This window comes from Carlito syrichta, unplaced genomic scaffold, assembly GCF_000164805.1.
Source record: "Carlito syrichta isolate Samal-C Ts95f unplaced genomic scaffold, Tarsius_syrichta-2.0.1 Scaffold305827, whole genome shotgun sequence".
Taxonomy (NCBI): domain Eukaryota; kingdom Metazoa; phylum Chordata; class Mammalia; order Primates; family Tarsiidae; genus Carlito; species Carlito syrichta.
Window position 1 is genome coordinate 31,040 of NW_007249923.1, and position 26,209 is coordinate 57,248.

The following is a 26,209-nucleotide window of genomic DNA, read 5'->3' on the forward strand; positions in this document are numbered from 1 at the left end:
GGGAGCTGCCCTCAAGGCCGGATGGGGTGCTGCATATGGCCCTGCCCACTGTGCTCACCCCACTGGCCCCGCCAGGCCTGCCAGGGCCCCCCAGGCCTCCGGGGCTCTGTGACGACAGGTTGGGCCTATGGTGATTCTCTTCGTCCCTCCCTCGGCTTCTCTAGGTCTAGTGCGGGTGAGGGGGCTTTGGCAGGGTTCCCCAGGGGATGGACAGGGTGAGAAGGGCTGGGGCCAGTCAGCCAGAGGGGCTCAGGGCCTTCATAGTGGCCCAGTGACCCTCCTCATGCTTCCTTCCAGCCCCACCAGCTGCTTCAGGGTGGGCAGCCCTCAGGAGGAAGGGCTGGCCTGGGAGGAGCCGACTGCCCCTCGGGACGTGTTCTCAGGCCCGGCCCGCTGCCCTGCCCCATATACCTTCTCCTTCGAGTTGCTGGTGACTGGGCCATGCCTGCTGGCAGGTGGGTGCATCTGGCCAGGCCTGACCTCTTTTCAGATGCCCAATCCTCCTAGCATAGCTGACAGGAAGTCATTCAAGGTTCAGGGGTGGGAAGAACAAAGGAAAAAAGACCTAAGCCTTAGGAACCTTCAGGGGAATGGTGGGAGCAGCCCCTGGCCACCTCTATCCCACACAAATACCTCTACTTTCATCAGAGTAATTTTTTGTTTTTGTCTTTTGAGTTGTAGTCTTACTTTGTCACCCAGGCTGGAGTGCAGTGGCACGCTTACAGCTATCACAGCCTTGACCAGCTTTGGCTCAGGTACTCCTTCCACCTCAGCCTTCCAAGTAGCTGGAACCACAGGCATGTACTACCGGGCCTGGCTACTTTTTTTTAATTTATTGTAGAGATGAGGTCTCGCCATGTTGCTCAGGCCGAGCTCAGGCAATCTTCTTGTCTCTGCATCCCAAAGTGCTGGGAATATAGGTGTGAGCTGCAGTGCTCAGCCAGGGTAATTTATTTATAACCCACTCTATCCACTAATGGAAAGAGAGATACTTAACTATGGGACCAGTCCAAGTGATGAGGTGGATTTGCCTCGTGCAGGGGGTGGGAGAGGATACTAAACCAGCAATCAATTGATGTGTAACTCTTGACCAGCCAGGAAGAGAGCTGGGAATCCACCTCCCAGATCATGAAAGCAGACACATCCTTCCCTGTCCATCTGATCCTACAGATCAGACTCAGAGCTGAGCTGAATCAGCCGTGACCCCTGCCCACAGCCACTGTCATCTGGGATGGTGATGTTTGTGTTATTGGTACTGGTTTGGGGTGATGGGTGCATCTCCCTTTCCTGTCTTTATGTCTCTCAGGCCTGGAGAGCCCCTCTCATGCCCTACGGGCAGATGCGCCCCCTCATGCCAGTTCGGCAGCCACCATCTGTGTCACACTGGCAGAGGGCCACCGCTGTGACCGGGCCTTGGAGATTCTGCTGCACCCCAGTGGTGAGAGACTGGGACACACAGTTGGCCAGCTCTGACCAACTTTCGAAGGACCCAGGCAACATTATTCAAGTTAGATTTTTGGGCCCCAAGCCAGATGGACCAAACCACCTGTGAGGGTGGGGCCTGTGATACAGGAAGGCTGGACCTACAGGCTCCTCCCACGATGGTGGGACTGGGCAGTTGGGGCCCAGAGGCAGGGATTTCCCTGCTAGAGTTGTGTCTTCTCCTCAGAGCCCCATCAGCCACACCTGATGCTGGAGCCTGGCAGCCTGAGCTCAGCAGAATACGAGACCCGGGTGAGGGCCCGCCGTGATTTCCAGAGGCTGCAGCGAAGGGACAGTGATGGGGACCGGCAGGTATGGCTGTATAGGGTTCTGCTCAGTCCCTGACCTCGTTGCTGGCCCCCTCTGGTCCCCTCTTCAAGCATTTGTGCATGGGGAACAGGCAAGCAGGCTCACATTGGAACGGTTTGGGAGGCCACCCACCATCACAGAGGGCAGATGAGTGTTGCCATAGGAAGGCCCATGTGAATCTCTCTGGGGTGCATCTCAGAGGACAGAGACTAGGTCTGACATAGGCAGAGAACAGCATCCGCCCCTGCCTTTATTCAAATTCTACAAAAAGATGTCCCCTCTGGGTGACAGAAAAAGTTCCTCAGGGCCAGGTCCCACTGCCCACTCTCAACAAAGTAGCCCCAAACCTTGCCCAGGTTGATTCAAGGCTCCCATGCTCAGGTGTGGTTCCTGCAGCGACGCTTCCACAAGGACATCCTGCTGAACCCTGTGCTGGTGCTGAGCTTCTGCCCGGACCTGAGCTCCAAGCCCGGACACCTGGGCACAGCTACTCGGGAGCTCCTCTTCCTGTTGGATGGTGGCAGCACAGTACACAAGGCCCGTGGAGACACAGTGTGGGCGGGCCTGGTGGGGGGTGAGGCCGCGGGTCTGAGGGGTGGAGGACAGCCAGAAGCCAGGAGTTGCCTTGCTGCTTCAAATACCAGCTTATGAAGAGGAGCCAGACCGCAACTCCTCAGGGGGGTTTCCTTGGAGAGCAGGCCCGCCCCAGCCCCCAAACACAAACACACCCTCTCACGGCTTCTTTCTCGCTCATATCCACACCTACATGCATCTCTTCCAGATTCCATACATAGAGTCACACTCAGTCATACCCGTCACAGAGACTCAAGTTTTACATGCACCTCCAGAGTCCCATGCACAGACATCTCTCACACACATTCATGGTCTTAGACAGCCTTTCTCATACACACAGGGTCTCTCCCAGATGAACCGCATCCACCCCCTCATTTTAATCATAGCCTAAGCCAGGCACAGTGGCTCACACCTGTACTCCCAGCACTTTGGGAGGCAGAGGCAAGAGGATTGCCTTAGCCTACAGGTTCGAGACCAGCCTGGGCAACATGATGAGATCTTGTCTCTACAATAAATCAAAAAATTAGCTGGGTGTGGTGGCGCACGCCTGTAGTTCCAGCTACTTGGAAGGCTGAGGTGGGAGGATCACCTGAGCCCAGCAGGTCAAGGCTGCGGTGGCAGTGAGTGTACCACTGCACTCCAGCCTGGGTAACAGAGTGAGACACTGACTCAAAAAAAAAAAAAAATCATGGCCTAGCAATCTGGCATGCCTTGCTCTCTACCAGTGCCTGTGGGGCCTGCCTCACGCTGCCTGCCCTGACCCTCCCCAGGATGCCCTTGTGTTGGCTGTGAAGTCTCTCCCGCCCCAGACGCTCATCAATCTGGCCATGTTTGGGACATCAGTGTATCCGTTCTTCCCAGAGAGCCGGCCTTGCAGTGATGTGAGTGTGGCCCAGGGATGCGGGGGAGAGGGCTTCATGGAGAAGTTTCAGCCCAGCATGGCCCAGACTGTACCGTCTCTCTCCAGGACACTGTGCAGCTGATCTGTGAGAGCATTGAGACTCTGCAGGCTGCGAGTGGTCTCCCAGATGTGCTAGCTGCGCTGGACTGGGCCCTGGGACAGCCCCAGCACAGGGCCCACCCTCGGCAGCTGTTCCTGCTCACTGCCGCCTCACCCATGGCCGCCACCACCCACCAAACCCTGGAGCTCATGAAGTGGCACAGGGGGGCAGCCAGGTATGGGATGGGCAGACCCAAGGACCTAAGACTGAGCCCCCAAGGAGCTCCTGGAGGTCACAACTGCTTCCCTTCCCTCATCAGGTGCTTCTCCTTTGGGCTGGGGCCCGCCTGCCACCAGCTACTCCAGGGTCTGTCTGCCCTCAGCAGGGGCCAGGCCTACTTCCTGAGGCCTGGGGAGAGGCTGCAGCCCATGGTAAGCCTGAGCCTGGGCCTGAGCCCTGGTCCCTACACTTGGAAGTCCTTCTCCCAACTTACACAAGTCTGAAACGGAACCCAGTCAGGTCACAGGGTCTCCTGGAACCCTCATCAGGACATCTTCCCACTCCAGTCAGGGGAAGAGCTGTTGGTACTGCAGAGGCGTGGGGACACTGCCTCTGACCACCCTCCAGATTGTACTCCATTTTGTCCTGGAACTGAGCCTCATCCTCAACCTTGCCCCATCCATGTGGCACAGCTCAGGCCAGGAGACAGACCAAACCCCGAGCACTGCGTCCCCTTGTTTGTTCCTATCCCCATTCTTTCTCCTGACCCCAGCCTGACCCTGTTCCCCATCAGCCCATGGGTTGTCCAGATGGCATCAGGGAAGGGCAGCCTTCCTGCCGTGTGGCTGTGACACCTCTTTCTCTTCCTCTGGCCATTCCCCACAGCTGGTGCAGGCTCTGCGGAAGGCACTGGAGCCTGCTTTGAGTGACATCTCTGTGGACTGGTTTGTGCCTGATGCGGTGGAGGCGCTGCTGACCCCTCGGGAGATCCCAGCACTCTACCCTGGGGACCAACTGCTTGGTTACTGCTCACTCTTCAGGGTGGATGGCTTCCGGTCCCGCCCACCAGGGGTAGGCCTGGCCTGGGGTGTGGTAGGTGGGCCTGGGATGACCGACATCTGCATCACTTCCAAACCCTTCCTCCATTCCCTGTGCCTCTCTCCACCCAGCTCCACAGAGATCACAGGAGACCCCTAAGATGATGGCATCTTGTCCCCCCATGGGGTCTTCCACTAAGTTGTCCTGGAAAATGTCGCCCTTTATTTTTACCCGCGGTTACTAAAGCACACAGTCACAGAAAACAGCACTTGCTGTGAGGTTGTCAGGCTGCTTCTCACTCCTTCACATGGCCTCCTATGGAAAGCACCATCTGAGATGTTTCCAATGGTGCTCGGTGATGGTGAGCCTAATGGAGATGCAATCTGAAATCCCAAACCTGCCCCTTACCAGCCAGGATTAAGGCAAGTCACTGAACCTCTCTGAGCCCCTCTCCTCATATATACACGATGTTCTTCACAGGCTGTTGTTATGAGAGGTCATGACATGAGCACTCTGGCAGGATACCTGACACATAGTAGGGGTCTGAGAAATAGTTACATTTTTATGAAGTCTTCTCTCTGGAATAATGAACCAAGCTTTCTCCCTTTTAAAAAATTTTTTAGTTTTTTTTATTTTAAAGATGTGGGGCGCAATTCAGGGTTAGGTATACAAATGTTCATTATGCAGATACCCTTGTTGATGAGGTGTGCCCCTCCCTCCCCTGGCAATTTCCCTCAACTGCCAATCCAGCCTCCCCCTCCTCCCCTCAAGCTTCCTCCTTTTTGATGAGAGCTATATAATACATTGCCTTTCTGCCTGGCTGCTGGAAACTCAGCTCCCCACAAATGGTGAACACGTTTGCTTCCTCTTTCCTTAGTATGGGTCTTTCGTTTCTGGATGACTGGCTTTATAGCCTCTGGCTGTGAACCATCTTAAAATTCTGTTTAAAAAGAGGTAGTGTAATAACTGCAATCCAACTTTTTCCCCCAATGATATTCTCTCCAGGGCCAAGAGCCTGGCTGGCAGAGCTTGGGCGGGTCTGTGTTCCCATCCCCAGAGGAGGTGCCATCTGTTGCCAGCCCTGGCACTGAGCCCACTGGCACCTCAGAGCCACTAGGAACAGGCACTGTGTCAGCAGAGCTGTCCAGCCCATGGGCTGCCGGGGACTCAGAGCAAAGTGAGTAGAGCAGCGTGAGCGTCCAGGTGTATGTGGGTAGCTGTGTAGAAGTGGACAGTGGGAGGGGTCAGGGCGGGGCTCCACTCTATGGCCTCCCAGCAGGTACTGATGCTCTGACTGACCCGGTCACGGACCCTGGACCCAACCCCTCATCTGACACAGCCATATGGCGCCGAATCTTTCAGTCCTCATACATCCGGGAGCAGTACGTGCTCACCCACTGCTCGGCCAGCCCCGAGCCGGGCCCGGGCTCCACAGGCAGTGAGTCCCCAGGTTCCCAGGGCCCTGGCTCCCCCGAGGGCAGTGCTCCTCTGGATCCCCCTTCTCAGCAGGGCTGCCGCAGCCTGGCCTCGGGACAGCCTGCAGGCTCTCGCTCCTGCCCCCTGCCTGCAACTGCACCAGCCCCACCAGCTCCACTCAAGGTGAGATTCAGCCTACATCCATTCACCTTGTATCCAGCAAAATATATATGTATATAATATATAACAGATTTTTTTTAAATTTTGGGGTAGATGGGGGGGTCTCGCTAGGTTGCTCAGGCTGGTCTCAACTCCTGGCCTCAAGCGATCCTCCCACCTTGGCTTCCCAAAGTGCTGTGAGTACAGGCATGAACCATGCCCGGCCTCAGCAAATATTTATTTACCACTTGCTGTGTGTCAGATATTGTGCAAAGTTTACTATTAAGTCCAGCTAAGAAGATAGGTGGGTAAAATCTCTAATAATATCATGTAACAACCAGTGATAGGCACAAGGATGTGGTATTGTGGGGGCTCAAAATCTGGGTGACCGTCTGAGGGAGTCAGGAAAGTAAGAGCCAAATCTGGAAGAATAAGTAGAAGTTAGCCAGGCAAAGAGGGAGAAGACAAAAACAAAGAGACAAGTAACAACCTCAAGTGGGAAACAGATGGGAGTGAGATGACACTGGGAAAGGGGCCAGGACCAGAGGTCCTTACAGGCCATAAGGAGGTTGGCCTTCCTCTTAAGGAAGCAAGCAGCCGGGGTTTTGGGCAAGGGGCATGTGGCCACCTGTATAGGTATGTACGATGGTCAGGAGCTCTGCATTCTTTGACCCGTGGCCCCTACATCTCACATACAGGTGGGGGCCTTGAGCACTGAGGTGCTAGGCCGTAGGCGCAGAGTGGCTCTGGCAGGACGAAGCTTCTCCTCCCCTCCAGGCCGGACGAACCCAGGCCCCAGCCGGCCCCGACACCCCTCTCTGGGTGCAGCACCAGATGGGCCCGGCTCTGAGCCAGGTCAACAACTGGAACAGGGCCTAGATGACTCCGGTAAGGGTTAGGTGGGGAGCTGTTTTCCCTGATACCAAGGATGCCTCGAGGAGGTGAAGTCTCCACATTGCCCATGCCTCTGCTGTCTTCTCTCTAGGAAACTTGCTTTCCCCAGCCCCTATGGAATGGGACACACTGATGGAACCATCCTTCTTGTTCACGGCTGTGCCCCCTGATAGGGAGTCAGCCCTGCCAACAGTGCCACTGCCTCCCCAGGCACCACGCTGCCATGTGGTGATCCGGGCCCTGTTTGGGGAGCAGCCTATGTGCTGGGAGGTGGGTGTTGGGCTGGAGACACTGTGGGGGCCTGGAGATGGCTCACAGCCTCCGTCATCCTCTGTAAGAGAAGCTGCTTGGGACCAAGCACTCCACCGGTTGACAGCAGCCTCTGTGGTCCAGGACAATGAGCAGCTGGCTCTCCGAGGAGGGGCCGAGACCACAGCTGACCGGGGTGAGTTGCCAGTGAGGACCCAAGGGCATGGGCAGAAAGTGGCAAAGGTACGGGTCTGTATGTCTGATCATTCTCTATGCTTCACACCTTGTTCACAAAAGATTTGAAGGGACTATACCTCACACCTTGTTCACAAAAGATTTGAGGGGACTTTAAAAAATAAAGCAGGGCATTGGGAAAAAGTGAAAATAAATGGAAGCTGAGAATGAGGTTATGTACTCCTGTAAGCAGGGATCCAGAATTGACACACTTCCCAGCAGCCAGCACAGGGGAATGTGATGCTGCAATGACTCACAGTGCCCATAACATAAAAACAAGTATCTGTCATTCAGGAAGAGACCACTAGAAGTATAAGTTAAAACTTCAGTTCCTCAGTTGCACTAGTGACACCTGAAGTATTCAATAGTCACATGGACCATGCAGACAGAACACTTCCATCCTCACAGAAAGTTCTACTAGACAGTGCTGAAATGGGTGGAGGAAGAGGTGTCATCAGTGCTTCCTCTGGGTGGTGTCCAGAGTGCTGAATTTCTGAGTGGCTGGGGAGCCCTCGCTCTGCTACGGGTTAAAGGTTCAGCTTGACCACTTCTTGTCGAAGCTGGGGAGTCTGAACTGGTTCTGGGCCCAAGAGGGCACTCTTCTCAGAAGCGCACAGAGGGAGAAGCTGTGGGGAGCACTGCAGTTCTTTCTGTGAGCCCTCTGGAGAGGGGGTGATGCAGCATGCTGCTCCTTGGTTTCACAGGCCATGCCCGGAGGTGCTGGCTTCGAGCCCTTCAGACAAGCAAGGTCAGCTCTGCCCCCTCCCGCTTCACTTGCCCCATAGCTGTGGATGCCACCACTAGGGAGGTCCTGCCTGGGGTCCTGCAGGTGTGGAGCTCAGGTAGGGGCCCTCCTCCAGTGACCTCTCAGGTGCAGCTCTCACCCCACTGGCCACCCTACTGAATAAACCTGACCCGTCCCCTGTGCCCCTGCAGAACCAGCCGAGCCCCCAGGTATCCCTACTGCCTCTCAGAGCCATCTGGATGCAGGTCTTCTGCCCACAGCTGTCCACCCTAAAGGTAATGCCCAAATGGGCAGAAAGGTAGGGGGCAGCTGGGCTTAGAGACCACCTGCAGGCACTTATTGCTCCCCACTGCAGGTTTTCAGGGAGGCTCTCCAGCAGGTGCCTGGGACTCCGACCAAAATGGCAACTCCAAGTCTGCTTTGGGGGACCCTGCAGCCCCTACGGAAAGTCCTCACCGCCCACCACCCCAGCTTCCCTCTAGGCTCAGCCTGGGCCGCCGTCGCAGACTCTGCGGCTCGGACCTGGGTCAGGCCAGCAACAGTGAAGGCAGCAACCATGACTACCTGCCCTTGGTGAGGACTCGGGAGGTGGAGGGTGGCATCGCCAGGACCGGGGCGCTGTCTCAGCCGGCTTCTCCCCCCACCTCCTCTCTCCTCAGGTGCGGCTGCAGGAGGCGCCAGGCTCCTTCCGCCTGGATGCGCCCTTCTGTGCTGCAGTGCACATTCCGCAGGAGCGCCTGTGCCGCGCCTCGCCCTTCGCAGCGCACCGCGCCAGCCTCAGCCCCACCTCCGCCTCGTCTCCCTGGGCACTTCTGGGCCCTGGTGTTGGCCAGGGTGACAGCGCCACGGCCTCCTGCAGCCCGTCCCCCAGCTCAGGCTCTGAAGGTCCAGGCCAGGTGGACAGTGGGCGGGGCTCAGACACAGAGGCCTCAGACGGGGCAGAAGGGCTGGGCGGCGCTGACCTGCGGGGCCGGAGCTGGGCCACCGCGGTGGCGCTCGCCTGGCTGGAGCACCGCTGTGCTGCCGCCTTTGGCGAGTGGGAACTGACAGCAGCCAAAGCTGATTGCTGGCTACGGGCCCAGCACCTGCCTGATGGCCTTGACCTGGCTGCCCTCAAGGCCGCGGCGCGGGGGCTCTTCTTGCTGCTGCGCCACTGGGACCAGAACCTGCAGCTACACTTGTTGTGCTACAGCCCAGCAAACGTGTAGGGCTGCATGCTATTGCTCGGACTGGCGCCCTGCAACACATTCAAGTCACTGCCGCCCAGAACCGGCCTCTCGGTGCTGGGAAGGGGTAGGCTGGTGTCAGCCTGTCCCCTATTGCTTCTTACTCCCTCCCCAGAATCCTCTTGCCCCCACAAAAAGTGCCTGCCTGTGCTCTCTCCTGCTCCTCCCACCCCTGCTCCTCCCTCTCCATGCTGAGCTGCTCCTCCCACCCCATGTACTTTCCCTTCCATCCTCTGAACACCGTGCAGCACATAGAAGGGGAGAGAGCCACAGTCCCCAAATTCTATGCAATAAAGTGCCTCTCACGACTGCCTGAGTGAGTTCTTGATCTGCCTCTTACATGCCCCTCACAGCCTGGGCTAGGCACCAACTGCCCCTACCTCCATGGAGGCTGCACAGAGGTGGACTTGGCAAGGTTTATTTGGAGGGGCATAGAGTCCATCCCACGGAGGGTCCTGAGAGTGGACTGGAGGGAAGGGGGTTGATTTCAGTGGGCTTTCTTGCCATGCTGGATGCTCTTGGGGAAAGGCTGTGGGCCCAGCCAGAGCTGCAGCAGGATGACGGCATGGCACAAGTGCAGGGCGGCAGAGCTGCAGGACGTGGATGGGTATGTGTTCCAAGAGAGCTCAATGAGCCCCAGCACCAGCAACCTGGAATGAGAGATAGGATCCAGGTTCTGTCCAGTTTCATGCCTGCAGCCCTTTGGCTTATGCCCTGGACATCTCCTCCTACCTCCTCCATGGGATGAGGCGCTCCCTAGCCCTTCCCACTTCCCCAGGTTGTCCCAGCCAGTACCTGAGCAGGTGTGTGAGCCAGCGCGCAGGTGTGGCCCACAGGAGGTAGGGCAGTGTGTGGAAATACCAGACGTAGAATTGGTAGTGGAGGGAACGGCTGAAGCAGATGCCGATGAAGTTGGAGGTGAAGAGGGTAGAAACGATCTGTATACGGTGGTAAAGGCCAAGGACAGGAACAGAAGGAGCAGGAGTAGCAGGCAGAGGAGGGTTGTCCCAAAACAGAGGAGTGGAAGTTTGGGGTCAGATAGCCCTCTGGCCCTGCCATTCCTAGATGCATGCCTTTGGGCAAGTTTCTTAAACTCTCTGGACCTGTTCCTCAATCTAATATGGAGTCAGTGATACCTAGGACCATAAGATCCAGTGAGTTTGAATCCCTTAATTACTAGCTGTGTGAGCTTGCTAAGTTACTCAATCTCTTAAAGCCTTAATTTTGTCATCTGTAAAATGAATAAAATAAGTGTACCTCCCTATCTCAGGGTCTCTTGTTTGTTTTAAATGTTAGACAGTATTAAGCCGGGCTCGGTGGCTCAGCCTGTAATCCTGTGCCTTCGGGAGGCTGAGGTGAGTGGACTGCCTGAGCCCGTGGGCTCGAGACCCGCCTGGGCAACTTGGTGAGACCTCATCTCTACAATAAACAAAAAATGAGCCGGGCGTGGTAGCGCGCGCCTATAGTTCCAGCTACTTGGAAGGCTGAGGCGGAAGGATCGCCGGAGCCACTGCACTCCGGTCTGGGCGACAGAGTGAGACTCCAACTCAAAAAAAAAAAAAAAAAGAAAGTATTAAATCTCTTAGGACAGTACCAGGGAGAGGATGAGCACTCATAATAGTCACTCAATATTTAGAATTAAGAATAGGCCAGGCTCAGTGGCTCAGCCTGTAAAGCCAGCACTTTGGGAAGCCAAGGTGAGTGGACTGCTTCAGCCCACGGGTTCGAGATCAGCACCGGCAACTTCTTAAGACCTCGTCTCTAGAATAAATAAAAAATTAGCCAGGCGCGGTAGCGCACACCTGTAGTTCTGGCTACTTGGAAGGCTGAGGTAGAAGGATTGCCAGAGCCCAGCAGGTCGATGCTGGGGTGGCCATGAGTGTGCTACGGCACTCCAGCCTGGGCAACGGAGTGAGACTCCAACTCAAAAAACAAACAAACAAACAAGAATAAAATATGCTTCGATATGTAAAATGCTCAGCACAATGGTGCAGAATAGGCACTCTAAGATTGGGCTCCCCTTTGCTCCCCAAGGTCTCCAGCCATCCAGGGCTAACCAATCAGGTCCCCATCTGCATGTGGAGGGGGCAAGACTCACCTTTCCACAATTTAAAGGATATGGTTGGGTGTGAGGGGCTGGGATGGAACCTTCCTTTTGGATGGATCCCTCAGCAGCGACAGGATGCTTTCCCCTGTCCTGGGGAAAAAGCCATTCAGACATTTATCAAGTCCCATTGTGGGCTAAACTCTAGACTCACCCCAAGAGTTTAACATTTCCCCAAACAGCGACTGAGGCCTAGGCCCTTCACTCCTTCCCCTAATTCTTCCCATGGCACTGCCTCCTTTCTCACCTGTGCCACTTGCAGAAGGCAAATAACAAGAGCAGGGTGAGATGGGCGACCAACAGGGCCAGGTGGAAGGCGCGATGCAGGAAAAGGGCTTCTGGGAGGAAGCGCCAGTTCACTGTCCAGCGGAACAGAAATTGGCGGCCAAGATCAAAGGACCGTGACAGGTAACCAAGGGGGTTCTCCAGCAGGAAGGGCAGCCCCAGCAGCACCTGAAGATGGGTGTGATGTCAGCAGAGCTGCCAAGGCTCAACCCCTGCCTTCATGCTAATTATTGAGGGGCATGGAATGTAGGCCTCAGAGGTTCCCTAACTCCTACCAGGAACTGCAGGAAAGCACTCCTGGCCCCCACAGGACACAGCCTAAGGTCAAAGAAGCTGGGGAGGCAGGTAATAACAATGCTTGAAGGTTTGGATTCACCAAGTAATAAATGGGCAGAGCTAGAAAGGCTTTCAGAGACCACGTTGTTCAATACTCTTATTTTACAACCAAGTAAACTACAGCTCAGAGATAGTGGCTTCCCAGATCAGAATCAACTCTGAAACACTGTCTCTTAGCTTTGAGGAAATCTCAGGAATGGAAGTAGGCATACGAGTAGCCTCCACTTTATTAGAAAGGGGAAGGGTTAGGTGGGGGTACCTGAATGCCAGCACAGATGCCCAACTTGGGGAGAGCCCCACGGAAGCCAAACTGTGTGAGGAGAAGAAACAGTAACCCAGGGGCGAAGAGCAGCACATTCATCTTCACAGAAACTGCCAGGCTGGGGTGGGCAGGGGAGAGGAAGGGTGGAGATCAGCTCCAGGGCCAAGCATATCACCCAAAGACAGACCCCCCCACAACACCACAGTGACCCCCACCCCATGGCAGCAAACTCCAGGATGGGACCCGCACTCAGAACTGCTGGAAAGGGGCTGAAGGTAGGGGCAGACACCTAGTCTCTATGTCCAGGTTGAGTGAGATATACTGAGTATTTAGAACGTGCAAGGCCCAGTTCCAACTATAGATGCTGTCTGGGGGGAAGAGAGGGTGGGAAGAGGGTAATGGGTATGTGCATGGGTGCGGGGGGCAGAGAGGTGGAGTCTTTCAATAGATTCTGGACTTGCTTTGTGGGGCCCCGAGTGACCCACATTGTCTGACTACTCCTTGACTCCCTCTGCTGCAGAAAATTTGGGAGAGACAGAAATGCAGAAAGTGAGAGAGGGGACTAGAAGGGAGGGGTGTTGACCTGAAACAGCAGCAGCCCCAGCCCCAGCGCTGGGCCAGCAGAAGGTTGATACTGAGGAAGAGCAGCGCCATGGCCACTGGGTCATTGAAGAGCCGCAGCACAAAGATGGAGTGGACACGGTAAGAAGCGCAGCACATGAAGAAAAAGACGAAGGGAGGTACCTGAGGGTGGGCACAGTGAGGAACCAGGTCAGCTCACTGAGCCTGAACCATCCCAACTCTCCAGCCCTTCCAGTAGCATGGACTCACCTTGCAAGTCTGGTGGTAGATCAAGAATACAAGTAGCAAGGTAGTCAGGTAGAGCACAGCAAAGATGTTCTGGGCCATGCGGATGTCAGTGCCCCGGCCAGTGGCATAGTATAGCCCCATAAAGATGTACACAAACCCAGCTGGGTACCTGGAAGATGATAGGGAATCTGAGCCTGGGTCAAGCCACCCAAACCGGTATGCTACCAGTCCCTCACATCCCTCCCGAACCTACTATCCCCACTCACACAAGAGGTCCAGTGTCACCCTGCAGTTGGGTATAGTCATAGGTGCCATTGATGACACCTTCCACCTGGGCCATGTAGGCCTTCCAGTCGATCTCTGTGTCTACAAGAGAACAAGATGATATAGTTATTTCTGGGTACAGAGCTTGTCTGCACTGCCTGCCCCCCATGCTTCCAGACCATCAAAGTACAGACTTTTTAGCTCATTCCCAGGATTCCATCACCACCTATTAATCTAACTGGCTATCTGATACTCTCTGGTGAACAAAGGTATTTCAAACTCAACTCAATTGAACTCATGGTCTCTCTTCTCACTCCAAATCTGCTCCCCTTCCTGGATAACAAACCTGGGTAACCTTTGCTACTTCCTTCTCTCTCATCTCTAATCCTCAGTCAAAAAGTTCTGCCTAGCTGGGCACAGTGGCTCACGCCTATAATCCCAGCGCTTTGGGAGGCTGAGGCAAGAGGACTGCCTGAGTCCATGTGTTCAAGACCAGCCTGGGCAACTTGGCGAGACCTCATCTCTACAATAAATCAAAAAATTAGCCAGGCGTGGTGGCGCATGTCTATGGTTTCAGCTACTTGGAAGGCTGAGGCGGACGGACTGCCTGGGCCCCGCAGGTTAAGGCTGTGGTGGATGTGAGTGTACCACTGCACTCCAGCCTAGGTGACAAGGTGAGACACTGACTCAAAAAAAAAAAAAAAAAATTCTGCCTATTCTTCATCCCAAATATCTCCACTAGCTCATCTTTTTCTGCAACCACATACTCAAATTTGGACCTAACATAATCTCTAGCTTCAACAATATGTACAATAGCCTCCTCTCAGATTCTGCTTTCACCCCACTACAACATATTTTCCAACCTGCACCAGACAGTTTTTCCTAAAATACAAACCATATCAAGTCTCTCTGTTTAAAACCCTTCAATAAATCCCTAACACTTTAAAGATAAAGACCTATTATTCCCATGTTTAGGAGCAGAAACTAAGAGTTAATTAGGGTAGGTGACTGGCTTAAGATCATTGAGCTAGGAATGATAGAGCTGGGATCAGAACTCATGGGTTCCCAATCTTAACTATCATGTCATCTTCTTAACAAAGGTTTCAAGTTCCTTCAGGATCTAGTCTCAGCTTCTGCATTCTCATCTCACTCTTTAAAAAAAGTTATTTCAGTTCCTCAAAGGAACCAGGCTCTCCTTTTTGACTGGAGGTTTTGATAGAATCCTCTCTGCCCATAGCAATCTTCTCCCTTTCCATTTCCTTCTTTCCTCAACTGGCTAGCTCTTACCTTCTAAGGTGGGCTCTAAGAAGCCTTCCCTGACTCCTCATGCCTTCCTATGTCCTTTATAGCATCCTGTCTTACTACTTTCACGAGGAATATGAAGCATCGTAATTGCCGGCTAAATTATCTTTGTTCAAGCCCCTCACACTGAAGTCAGAAACGCATCTCTCTTATTCACCACTGAACCTACCATCTACCATAATGTTAGGCATATAATAATCCCTTAATAAATGTGGTGAATTAATCATCTTTAGCATGAAAGTCAGGTGCCTTAAGCCCAGTGTCTAGACTTAGCCTGGAAAGGAGTTACCAGAAATGCCTAATAAATTCAAGCGGTCACAAAATGCCATCAGTGAGAAAGGGCTTTCAAAGACCTCAGAAATGAACAGATGAGAAAATTTAAATCCAGGCGGGGAAATGACGTGTCCAAAGTCACAGAAACAAGTAGCAGGTCTTCTCATTTCCAGCTGGTTTGCTTTATTAGCCTGGCAGGTGGCTGTATGTTCAGCGCAGAAGGCCAAACTCTAGGGCCACCCCTTCCGTCTTGAGGGAGGATTAAGATCTTCTGTTGAACAGCCTTGGGGTTCGGGTAAGGGCTACGGATGCGTCTGCAATCGATGCATGAGTGGAAGTGAAGTCTGGTTTTGAGTTTCGGGTCCTAGTACCAGTGTGGGTCGGGGGTTCGAGTCTCCCTCCCTCCTCTCCCATCCCCTCCCCTCTCCTCTCCCTCGGCGCACTCACATGCCACCCTGTGAATGACCCAGAAGGTGATGCCCACCTCCGCCAGGCAGAGGCAGGCGGCCACCAGCAACGTGTAGCGCGGCTCCCGCAGCAACAGGCGCCTCTCTTGCCAGGCGCGCTGCAGCCATTGCCTGCAGAGTCCAGCTGCCTGGGCCGCGGAGCCAGCCCGGCCGCGTTTCCGCAGCCCAGCCGCCATCTTGACCGTGTACCGCTCATATGGACCCACCACCCCGGAAACCCGAACCGTTGACACTTAGGTTCCGCCCTCCGCGTCGGGAGTCGTACCGGACTAAGCACTGATCCGAATAGTCATTCTTTACTACACTAATAGATATTTCTCCCGTATTTGTCTCATCTGATACGCTGCACACTCTATACGCGCACAAGCAAAGTCTTACTCCTCAGCTTATACCCAGGCCTGGTTACAAACAAACGCTAGCGAATGCCTGCCCAGAAGCAAACCCCACCCTTTCCCTCACACCCAGCATCCCGTTTCGCCTGTGCTGGGCATATGTGTTCACGCCTCTCTCCTGGAGGGCAAAGTCCCTGTCTGCGCTCCCAACCTCCCCTTAGATCCTTCAGGGTGCTCAAAAATGGCTTGGGAAGAGATTAACCTTTCGCTAGTTTTCCGGTTTCTCATGGAAGGAGACGTCAAATTGAAAATGTGAGAGGGCGCAGTGATGAGCCCGAGTTTAATGCCGTGAGCATGGCTCTAGGAAATGAGCGGGCAGTACAGCCGGATTCAGGGTCTGGACGATAGAATTTCCCAGCCGGAGGATTCTCCGAAGAGCGCTTAGCGGAGGACGGAAGTTCCACGTGTTTGTGTTGAGCAACTGCAGGTGGTGGGCGGAGACACAAGGGTCCCGCCTCCTCCAGCCCGCGGTCCGGATTAGCCAGAAAGCCCGGGCGCGCTGGCGGCCCGGTTGTTGAGAGCATGGCTTCCCCCGGGGCTCGCGCGCCCCAGCCGGAGTTACCCGAGCGGAACTGCGGGTACTGCGAGGTGCAGTACTGGGACCAGCGCTACCAAGACGCTGTCGATTCTGCCCCCTACGAGTGGTTCGGCGATTTCGCTTCCTTCCGCTCCATCCTAGAACCGGAGCTGCGACCCAAGGACCGTATCCTGGTGCTAGGTGGGTAGTCCCGGCGCTGTCCCGCCCAGGCAGGGCTGGCTGGACCCCCTCAGCCCGGGCCTGGCCCGGTCTGCTTTCCTCCCGTCTGCCTACCCCTCTTAGAGGACGCCTGGGGCGGGAGCTGGCCGTATTTAGCAGAGGCAAACAGGAGTAAGAGACTGTCAGTCCGGAAGCCCTCTGGAGGAAGACAGTTCTCTCGGGGTCTGAGCGTAGGGGTCACCCAGGACCCTGTTCCGGACTCTCGCGAGGCATCTTTGGTCACCGGAGAGCTCAGAGGACCTAGTTCAAGGCCTAGGGCTAATCGGCTATATAACTTAGAACAAGTCATAAACCCGTTCTGAGCTTTATTTTCTAGAAATGGGACTGTGCTCGAGTCGGATACGGTACGTGTAGGCACCTCGCACACAATGCTTAGCGCTTTCCTCGTTGCCCCATGAGCAGTGGGAACCATAGTTACCTAAAGAGTTATCAACTAACTTTCAGAGCCCTAATGAAACTTGGTCCTGAGCACCGTGAGGAGTGAGGGTAAGAACAGCACCCTCTGCGGTTGGAGGGAGATTGCAGCCGAGATTGGTGCGATTCTCCAAAGCGAAGGAGCGCAGGGACGCGAGGTGGAGCTCTGACAAGTCCCGCTCTCCTATCGGGGTTGTAGCCCAGTGTCAGCCTTGGGGCCTCTAGTGAACTCTGAATGAGCAACAAGTTTTCTTCCAATTGTAGTTTTTCTTTTGCTCTTTGGAAAAGCCTTTATATTTTTAAGTGAAATATTTAATACAGATAAAAGAGATAGCTATGATACGGTATGTATGTAAGGTATAAATAACTTATTTAATGGTTTGACTACTCCGTTTTGAGTAATAGAACATTACTAGGGCTAGAAAAACTTAGTATAACTTAGTGGTTAAGAACTTGGACTCTGGGCTGGGCTCGGTGGTTCAGCCTCTAATCCCAGCACTTTGGGAGGCCGAGGTGAGTGGATTGCATGAGTTTGCGGGTTCGAGACCAGCCCGGGCACTTGGCGAGACCTCGTCTCTACAATAAATCAAAAATTATCCTGGCAAGGTAGCGCGGGCCTGTGGTTCTGGCTATTTGGAAAGCTGAGGCGGAAGGATAGCCAGGGTCCAGCAGGTCGACGCTGGGGTGGCTGTGAGTGTGCCGTTGCATTCCAGCCTGGGCGACGGAGTGAAACTCTAACTCAAAAGAAAAAAAAAGAACTTGGACTCTGGAGGCAGCTGATTATGTTGGAATCTTGGCTGAACATATACTGGCTGTGTAATTCTAAAAAAAATACGTGAGTTTCTGTGCCTCCATTTTCTCAGCCTTAAATAAAAAAAGTATTATTTACTAGGTTTTAGGATGATTGAATGAATATGAAAGATACCTAGAACAATACCTGGCAAGATGAAAAGTATATTCAAGGTTTTCCCTGTGGTCCTCCCAAAACCCCTTCACCCCATGGGTAAACATTGTCTTGAATGTTGTAATTTTTAAGCCATTACATTTATTTATAGATTTACCATAGATCTATGCTTTTCCTTTCTTTTTTTCTTTTTTTGAGTTGGAGTCTCACTCTGTCACCCAGACTGGAGTGCAGTGGCCGCTCCCGGCCACCGCAGCCTCGACCTGCTGGGCTCTGGCGATCCTTCTGCCTCCACCTTCCAAGTAGCTGGAACTGTAGGCGTGCGCTACCACACGCGGCTAATATTTTGTTTTATTGTAGAGATGAGGTCTTACCAAGTTGCCCAGGCGGGTCTTGAGCCCGCGGACTCAGGCAATCCACTCACCTCAGCCTCCCAAGGCACAGGATTACAGGCTGAGCCACGGAGCCCGGCTAGATCTATGTTTTTCAAGTTTTAGTGTGTATTCAAATCATCTGGAAAGCTAGATCCCACCCTGAGATTCTAATCCCAAGGATGATCTAAGGTGGATGTCAGGAATTGGTATGTTCAACAAGTTTCACAGCTGATTCTCATGCTGGTGATTGGCAGAGTAACACTGCTTCAAACTCTGCTTAACTTTTTTTCACCAAACTGATGTTTTTAAAACAATCTTCCTGACTAGCAGGTATCCTTTTCTGGATAGGACAGGCAAAAAGTCTAAAAATCAAAAGGGAAAACTTTTTTTTTTTTTTGGAGTTGGGGTCTCACTCTGTCACCCAGGCTGGAGTGCAGTGACACAATCACAGCTCACTGCAGCCCCCACCTCCTAGGCTTAGGCAGTCCTTCCACCTTAGCCTCCTGAGTAGCTGGAACTATAGGTGCACACCACCACACCCAGCTAATTTTTATTTTATTTTATTTTATTTTAGAGACAAGTTCTTGCTTGGTTTCCCAGGCTGGTCTTGAACTCCTGGGTTCAAGCAATCTTCCCACCCCATCTTTCAAAATGTTGGTATTTTACAGGTGTGAGTCACTGAACCTGGCCAAAAGGGAAAACTTTCTAGGCCAGATCCCTAGATCTAATAACAGGATTCACAACTTGGGGAATAACCTATGTTACATTCCACCTCAACAAACTTGAGCACCTGGTGAGTGCCAGGGAATGTACTGGGCCCTTTCGAACTTAATCCTTAACAGCTACTACTAAAAGTGAGTTATAAATATTAAGAGACTTGCTTGAGGCCAGGAGTTTGAGATCAGCCTGGTCAACATAGCAAGACCCTGTCTCTACAAAAAATAAAAATATTAATTGGGTGTGGTGGCTTGTGCCTGTATGCCCAGCTGCTTGGGAGGCTGAGGCAGAAGGATCACTTAAGCCTAGGAGTTTGAGGCTGTTGTGAGCTATGACCACATCGCTGCACCCCAATCTGGGTGACAGAATGAGACCCTGACTCTAAAATTAAAAAAAAAAAAACGAGAATGAGAGAGACACTTTTTTTTTTTTTTTTTTTTGAGTTGGAGTCTCACTCTGTCGCCCAGACTGGAGTGCAGTGGCTGCTGCCGGCCACCGCAGCCTCGACCTGCTGGGCTCTGGCGATCCTTCCGCCTCCGCCTTCCAAATAGCCGGAATTACAGGTATGCGCTACCACGCCTGGCTGATTTTTTGATTTATTGTAGAGATGAGGTCTCGCTGCCCAGGCGGGTCTCGAACCCGCAGGCTCAGGCAATCTACTCACCTCTGCCTCCCAAAGGTGTGGGATTACAGGCTGAGCCACCGAGCCCAGCTGAGAAAGACACTTTTATATTAGGTTAGGGATCTGTAGACTTTTTCTGAATGTGACCAGATAGTAAATATTTTAGGCTTTGCAGTCTATTCAGTCTCCTTTTTACAACCACTCTTCTCTGCTATTGTGGTGGAAAAGCAGCTACAGACAATACAAAAGTAATTGAGAATAGCCGTGTTTCAGTATAATTTTATGCAAACAGGCGGCAAGCCGGATTTGGCAACCTCTGCTGTAGATCGCTGTCTTAGGTTGGGTTCCTCAGAAGCAAATCCTGAGGGAGATGAGGATTCATATCCAAGTCATTTGTTAGGAAAGTGCTCCCAGGAGAATTGGTAAGTGATCTGGGAACAGGGGGAGAGGAAAGAAGCAAATATCACTGAGGGTAGTTTCAGCCTGAAGAGTCATAGATGCAAACCATTAGAAGCAAACACATACCCTTACCTAGGGGCATACAAAAATGGGTCAAAGGACTTCAAGGGGACATCTCATCACAGCCCCCACAGTGTCCACTACTGTCATGCAGCAAGTAAGTGGTGAAATAAAGTTGCCTTCTGACTCCAGAGTGTGTATTTCTCCTGCTGCACCACACAGTTGGGTGTAGAGAGACATCCTGAACTTTATGGAAACTATTAAAATGACTACATAGTGAATTTTGGCCTAATGGTCATATTGACATATCTGAAGGTGGAATGTCACCACTGAAGGTGAGTGGGCCTCTTGAAAATTGGGAGGCAGCCCGGGCATGGTGACTTATGCCTGTAATCCCAGCACTTTGGGAGGTGGCAGCAAGAGGATTGCCTGAGCAACATGGTGAGACCTTGTCTCTGCAATAAATTAAAAAAATTAGCCGAGGGTGGTGGCACATGCCTGTGGTTCCAGCTGCTTAGAAGGCTGAAGCAGAAGGATTGCCTGAGCCCAGCAGGTCGAGGCTGCGGTGGCTCTGAGCATGCCACTGCACTCCAACCTAGGTGACAGAGTGAGACTCCAACTCAAAAAGAAAGAAAAAGAAAAAGAAAATTGGGAGGCAGTTGAGCATAGTGGTTTAAGAACACTCCAGAGAGTGACACAAGCCTGGATCCAAATACTGACTCTTCCACTGACTATGTGACCATGAGAAAGTTTCTTGTCTACTTTCCTCAATTTTCCCACCTAGAAAATGAGAATGATCATGAGTTCGAGACCAGCCTGAACAACTTAGTGAGACCTCATCTCTACAATAAATCAAAAAATTAGCCAGACATGGTGGCGCGTTGCCTGTGATTCCAGCTACTTGGAAGACTGAGGCAGAAGGATCGCCTGAGCCCAGCAGGTTGACGCTGCGGTGGCTGTGAGCATGCTACTGCACTCCAGCCTGGGCAACAGAGTGAGACTCCAACTCAAAAAAAAAAAAAAAAATGAGAATGATAATAATAGTATTTTTATATGGATCTACTGGGAAAATAAACTGAAATAATTCTTATAAAGTGCTTAAGCATAGTGCCTGGTGTGCAATGACTGTTAGCTGTCATTATTAAAAATGGGAGTGAGAAACCGGGCTCGGTGGCTCAGCCTGTAATCCCGCGCCTTTGGGAGGCTGAGGTGAGTGGATTGCCTGAGCCTGCGGGTTCGAGACCCTCCTGGGCAACTTGGCGAGATCTCATCTCTACAATAAATCAAAAAATTAGCCAGGTGTGGTAGTGTGCATCTGTAGTTCCAGCTACTTGGAAGACTGAGGTGGAAGGATCGCCAGAGCCCAGCAGGTTGAGGTTGTGGTGGCCGGGAGCGCCCACTGCACTCCAGTCTGGGTGACAGAGTAAGACTCCAACTAAAAAAAAAAAAAAAAAAAAAATGGGAGTGAGGACAGTCCAGCACTGTTTAGAGAACAGAGTACCCTGCCTAAGTACTTGTCTGGTCTCTATGGCTAAGATGTCCTCATAGCAGGTAAATGCACATGGATGGCTGTCACTAGTGTGCCATCATTATACTTCTCTGATTGTCTATCCTTGCTTGACTCCATGCTCTTAGGAATCTTCTGATCATCATTTGGCTTCCAATTTAGACTTCCTATAAAGAGAAAGGGGACTGATGAGAGGATTCAACTCTAGTCCTCATGATGGCTATTTTTTCCCCCGATATAGATTAGTGAACTGGCATTCTGGCTTACATTTCAGTCTCTTGGTATTGAGTTAGCATCTACATTGCTCTGGGCCCCTGTGTGATATGTTCTTGGGTTTGGGCCAGTTCTCCAAGGCTCTGCTTCCCTCAGGCCCCACCTTGGAAGGCAGCGACCTTCCTGAGCCCTGTCTTAGTTGCTGGTCCAAACTCACTGAGGCAACAGAATAAAGAAAATCAGTCTTTGTACTTATGACTGGCCCAGTGATCAGGTCTTGTTCCCCTCTCATCTTTAATTAAGTCCTCTTGGAAGATGCCATCCTGTACTAAGAGGAACAAAATAAGGAAATGTGGGTTTGTCCACAGTTGGGCAGAGCCCTGTGGGCATATGAGGTTGGGTGTGGGACAATGAAGGGATTGTGGGTCAGAGAACCCCATGGGATTCTCTGGAACTGAGTCTGGGTCTCCTGCCGAGACACCCTGACCCTCTGTCCATGTGCTGTGTCTACCAGAGGTTGTTGTGGCTCCAACTTGGGGAAGGATGTGTAGGATTATCGCAGGCAAGAGAGTACTCTCCCTGAGCCCCAGGGCTTGAAGAGGAACACGGGAAGGGACAGAACATGGAACAAGTCAGCCGCCCCTGGGTGCCCTGTCCAGGCTCCAAGCTCTGCTAGATTAGGGCTATCCTAACTGCTGATCCTGTGATCCTCTTAGGGAAGCAAATGAAGATTACAGGCAACCTAATCTCAAGAGCTAGCAATCCCCATGTGGGCTGTCTAGAGCTGTCATCTAGCCCCATTCCCAGGCTGAGACTGGCCACAGGAGGGCCTGGAAGAGGCCACTGGATCTTCTAAGGAAGTCATGCTCATTGGGCTGTAGGTCCACACCCTGAGCTCCTCTGAGCTCCACCACTTCTCCATCCTGCCCCTGCCCTCCAAAGGACTGCTTTCAAGCACTTGCCACCAGAATACTGGGAAGTTGTCAAGACTCTGCTTGGTTGTCACTCCCAAAAAACTTTTAGATCACCCATCTAAGGACTTCCTATGTGCTCTCACAGCCTGATCCTGTTGAAACACTCATCATGTTATGTGGCAATTGTTACAAATTTGTTCTTCCCACTGGACCATGAGATCCTTTATGACAGGGACTCTGTATTCATCAGCAGAGCCCAATATGTAGTGCTCAATATATACATCTAGAATTACAGCCCACTGTGTGTCCCCGCCTAGTTTCCCCTTTATTTGTTTATTCTGCCTTGGAAAACAAAGCAGGAGAATAAGCCCTAACATGAAGCCTTCCCAGAGTTGATATCTCCAAAGGTTCTCTTAAGAGGTTAGGGAGTAGGATAATACTCATTTTATCCCAATAATAATAATAATATTATCCTAATAATAATATTGTGGTCCTAATGATGCCAGTATTGTCCTCATTCTGAGTTTGAGGAGACTGAGGCTTTGAGAGTTGAATAATTTGCCATGACTATCTGACTAGGGACACTGGAACCCAGATCTTTGAACTCTGAACTTCAGAACTCTTCAGCTACTCTCCAGCTGTTCTAATTTGTAAATTTAGTGCATCATATCCTGCATGTGGGCTAGGTATAGTTATCTTTATTTTTCTGAAGAGAAGATCCAGGTTCCTAGAACTTAAACAGCATGCCCTAATCCACACAGCCAGGAATGATAGAGCCAGGACTTGTGCCTGGGTCTGTGTGGCTCCAAATCCCATCTCTTCTCAGTCCTGGAGGATTTGAACTAAGAGAAGTGGGGCCAGGAATGGGTGGAGGCTGGGTGCTGTGGCTCATACCTATAATCCTAGCACTTTGGAAGGCCAAGGCAGGATAATTGCTTGAGCACAGGAATTCGAGACAAGCCTGGGCGATATAGTAAGACCTTGTCTCTTAAAAGAATCCAAAAATCAGCTGGGTGTAATGGTGTGCGCCTGTAGTCCTAGCTACTCGGGAGGCTGAGGCAGAAGGATCTCCTGAGAGGTTGAGGCTGCGGTGAGCCGTGTTTGGGCCACTGACTCCAGCCTGGAAGACAGTGAGACCTTGTCTCATTAAAACAAACAAAAGAGTGGATGGATAATCAGGGAGGTGAGAACCAAAGCTAACTTAGCTATTTCACCATGCACCCCTTCCCTTCCCAGGTTGTGGTAATAGTGCTCTGAGCTACGAGCTGTTCCTTGGAGGTTTCCCTGATGTGACCAGTGTGGACTACTCATCAGTAGTGGTGGCTACCATGCGGGCTCGCTATGCCCATGTGCCCAAGCTGCGCTGGGAAACCATGGACGTGCGGATGCTGGATTTCCCCAGTAGCTCCTTTGATGTGGTGCTTGAGAAGGGCACTCTGGATGCCCTGCTGGCTGGAGAACAGGATCCCTGGACCGTGTCATCTGAAGGTGTCCACACTGTGGACCAGGTGTTGAGTGAGGTGAGGGAGCAACAAGAAGAAGACAGGTCAAGAGGTGGGGATGTGGGGTAGAGGTTTCAGGAGATTGGAAGAACTCAGAAGCTAGAATAAAGCATGGATTGGAGAAGGTAGTAGGCCACCCTCAGGAGGGTGGTTCTCTGAAGGAAGGGGAAGGTTAAGATGGGTCAGGATTAGGGGCAGCTGGAGTGGCTAGGCTCACAAAGGCTGATGTTTGGCTACTGGATTGTTATAGGGATGAGGTGGCAGCCAGTTTCCAGACAGGTGACACAGACTAGGAAGGTGAGCAGTTGATAGGAAAGTAGTACCCCTATAGCTGGCATCTCGCCCATGCTCCTGCCTGTCTAGATTATAGCTCTACTTGTATGGAATGGCCAGGGGCAGAGAAGATGGCTCACTCTTTGCCAAGGAAATCCTGAGCCTCTGGATGTAGGGTGGTGCCTGAAGTGTGACTGGGAGGGTCTCTGAAGCAGTACTGACCTTTGAGAACCTGGAGATTCAGTCCTCACCGATGGCTTCTCTGTCTGCCTTGCAGGTGAGCCGCGTGCTGGTTCCTGGGGGCCGGTTCATCTCAATGACCTCTGCTGCCCCTCACTTTCGGACCAGACACTATGCCCAAGCCTGTTATGGCTGGTCCCTGAGGCATGCCACCTACGGCAGTGGTTTCCATTTCCATCTCTACCTTATGCACAAGGGTGGGGAGCTCAGTGTGGCCCAGTTGGCCCTGGGGGCCCAAATCTTCTCACCCCCCAAACCTCCCACCTCACCCTGCTTCCTTCAGGACTCAGATCATGAGGACTTCCTTAGTGGAATTCAGCTGTGAGGCCAGAAGTATGGTCCTCCAGCCCTCCCTGCCATCCTGCCCTGGGCTCCTCAGGTAGCTGGAATTCCTGACTTAGGGGTTGTGGCTGGGTCTAAGGTGCTTACATCTCAGGGATAGAGGGTGGGAGCAAACCAAAGTGAACAATATAGCTCAGATCTAACTAGACTTCAGATCCCAGGTTTCTGACTTCCTTCTTGGGTGCCTCAGATCCCTCCTGGGTTCTCCAGCCTCCTCTGCCACCACACCAAACCACCAGTGACTCATCTCCTCTGGTAAAGCTCAGCATAACCCCTCTGTACACCAGCCAGCCTCAGCCTCAGAGACGTCCATCCCTGGGGCCTGTTACTCATCCTCATCCAACCTGGATTTATCTATAGGAGGCTGCGGACTTTGAATCTAGATTGTTTTTTGCTTCTGACACCAGCTCCAGCCCTAACACTGGTGACCTGTCCTGCTTGGGTTGTACATGTGCCCAAGGAGGCCACATTGTAATGATGTTCCCAGGCTAGTCTTAAGCTGGCAACCTTCCCCCACCAGGAACATGCACCTGAGACATCCCAGTACCTGCCCCCTCCCTACCAGCAACATGCACCTGGTACACCCAAGTACCCACCCCCCTCCCGTTTCAGCCTGGCTCCTGAGCAGACCTAAGTAGCCGCCACACACACACGGGAGGTCTGTGTTTATTCACACACTCCTGGTACAGTGAGGATGGAGGAATATTTACAAAGGGCACCCCTGGGTTGAGAACGTCTCCAGGGCCGCACATGTCATCCAAAGGTGCACAGCAGTCCCCATTTGGGTTCCCAGGGAGAAGACGCAGGGATCCAAGGTAAAATCAGATCTGGGCCCTTGGAAGGTGATGATACCTTGGGGGTAGGGGTCTGCCAGAGAACCTCGTGGGGCCAGGCCTGGGCCATGTGATTGGTAATCATGTTGGGGGCTTGTCCCACCCCAGCCTCAACACCCATCCTATCTGCCAGGCGCAGAAAAGCGTGGCCGAGACTGAGGGGAGGGCAGGAACCATGAGCAGAGCCAGTAAACAAAGAGTCGGATATAAAAATACAAATGTGCTGAGGAAGTCCCTTAGAAAGAGGCCGAGGCTGGGGTCACGCCAGACGGGGTGGGAGGGAGAACGGCCCTGAGGACTGGGCTCAGGTGGGTGGAAAGCTCATGCAAAGACGCAGCCAAACATCCCTGGCCGCGCGCGGTCCGACGCCGGCGGCC

At 52.6% G+C, this 26,209-nt stretch overlaps 3 protein-coding genes across 10 annotated transcripts in view; 2 read left to right on the forward strand and 1 right to left on the reverse strand.

The window, feature by feature from the left end:
- VWA5B2 (von Willebrand factor A domain containing 5B2) overlaps positions 1 to 9,575 on the forward strand; it is a 14,269-nt gene extending 4,694 nt beyond the window's left edge. The window contains 17 exon segments of the mRNA XM_021714850.1: positions 1 to 118; positions 298 to 455; positions 1,307 to 1,438; positions 1,670 to 1,794; positions 2,173 to 2,328; positions 3,135 to 3,245; positions 3,332 to 3,540; positions 3,625 to 3,736; positions 4,191 to 4,376; positions 5,349 to 5,520; positions 5,623 to 5,942; positions 6,617 to 6,806; positions 6,904 to 7,257; positions 8,000 to 8,137; positions 8,232 to 8,315; positions 8,396 to 8,613; positions 8,700 to 9,575. The exon segment at positions 1 to 118 is cut by the window's left edge and continues 28 nt beyond it. Coding sequence (XP_021570525.1) covers positions 1 to 118; positions 298 to 455; positions 1,307 to 1,438; positions 1,670 to 1,794; positions 2,173 to 2,328; positions 3,135 to 3,245; positions 3,332 to 3,540; positions 3,625 to 3,736; positions 4,191 to 4,376; positions 5,349 to 5,520; positions 5,623 to 5,942; positions 6,617 to 6,806; positions 6,904 to 7,257; positions 8,000 to 8,137; positions 8,232 to 8,315; positions 8,396 to 8,613; positions 8,700 to 9,248 — 3,332 coding nt within the window. The 3' untranslated portion in view covers positions 9,249 to 9,575.
- On the reverse strand, positions 9,574 to 15,576 carry ALG3 (ALG3, alpha-1,3- mannosyltransferase). 6 transcript variants are annotated; one of them, XM_021714858.1, is made up of 9 exons: positions 15,387 to 15,576; positions 13,330 to 13,429; positions 13,085 to 13,232; positions 12,837 to 12,997; positions 12,251 to 12,371; positions 11,618 to 11,823; positions 11,387 to 11,463; positions 10,062 to 10,206; positions 9,574 to 9,916 (listed from the first exon to the last, which is right to left on the reverse strand). In XM_021714858.1, the coding sequence occupies exons 1-9, from the start codon at positions 15,475 to 15,477 to the stop codon at positions 9,754 to 9,756; spliced, it is 1,212 nt and encodes a 403-aa protein (XP_021570533.1). In that variant the 5' UTR covers positions 15,478 to 15,576; the 3' UTR covers positions 9,574 to 9,753. The 6 variants fall into 6 exon arrangements, with proteins under 6 accessions (XP_021570533.1, XP_008060960.1, XP_021570534.1 ...); XM_008062769.1 differs by having other exon boundaries at positions 15,350 to 15,570; XM_008062770.1 differs by having other exon boundaries at positions 9,669 to 9,916; positions 10,062 to 10,204; positions 11,365 to 11,458; positions 15,387 to 15,573.
- Positions 15,577 to 16,246: 670 nt separating this feature from the next.
- The window catches only part of ECE2 (endothelin converting enzyme 2), a 41,206-nt gene continuing 31,243 nt past the window's right edge, over positions 16,247 to 26,209 (forward strand). For 2 of the 3 annotated variants that reach the window (XM_021714864.1, XM_021714865.1), the window contains exons 1-2: positions 16,252 to 16,479; positions 23,879 to 24,162. In XM_021714864.1, the coding sequence (XP_021570539.1) occupies positions 16,284 to 16,479; positions 23,879 to 24,162 (480 nt within the window). In that variant the 5' untranslated portion in view covers positions 16,252 to 16,283. Of the gene's footprint in view, positions 16,480 to 23,878; positions 24,163 to 24,694; positions 25,148 to 26,209 lie in introns of those variants that run through there. The other variant, XM_008062772.2, reaches the window with a different exon arrangement.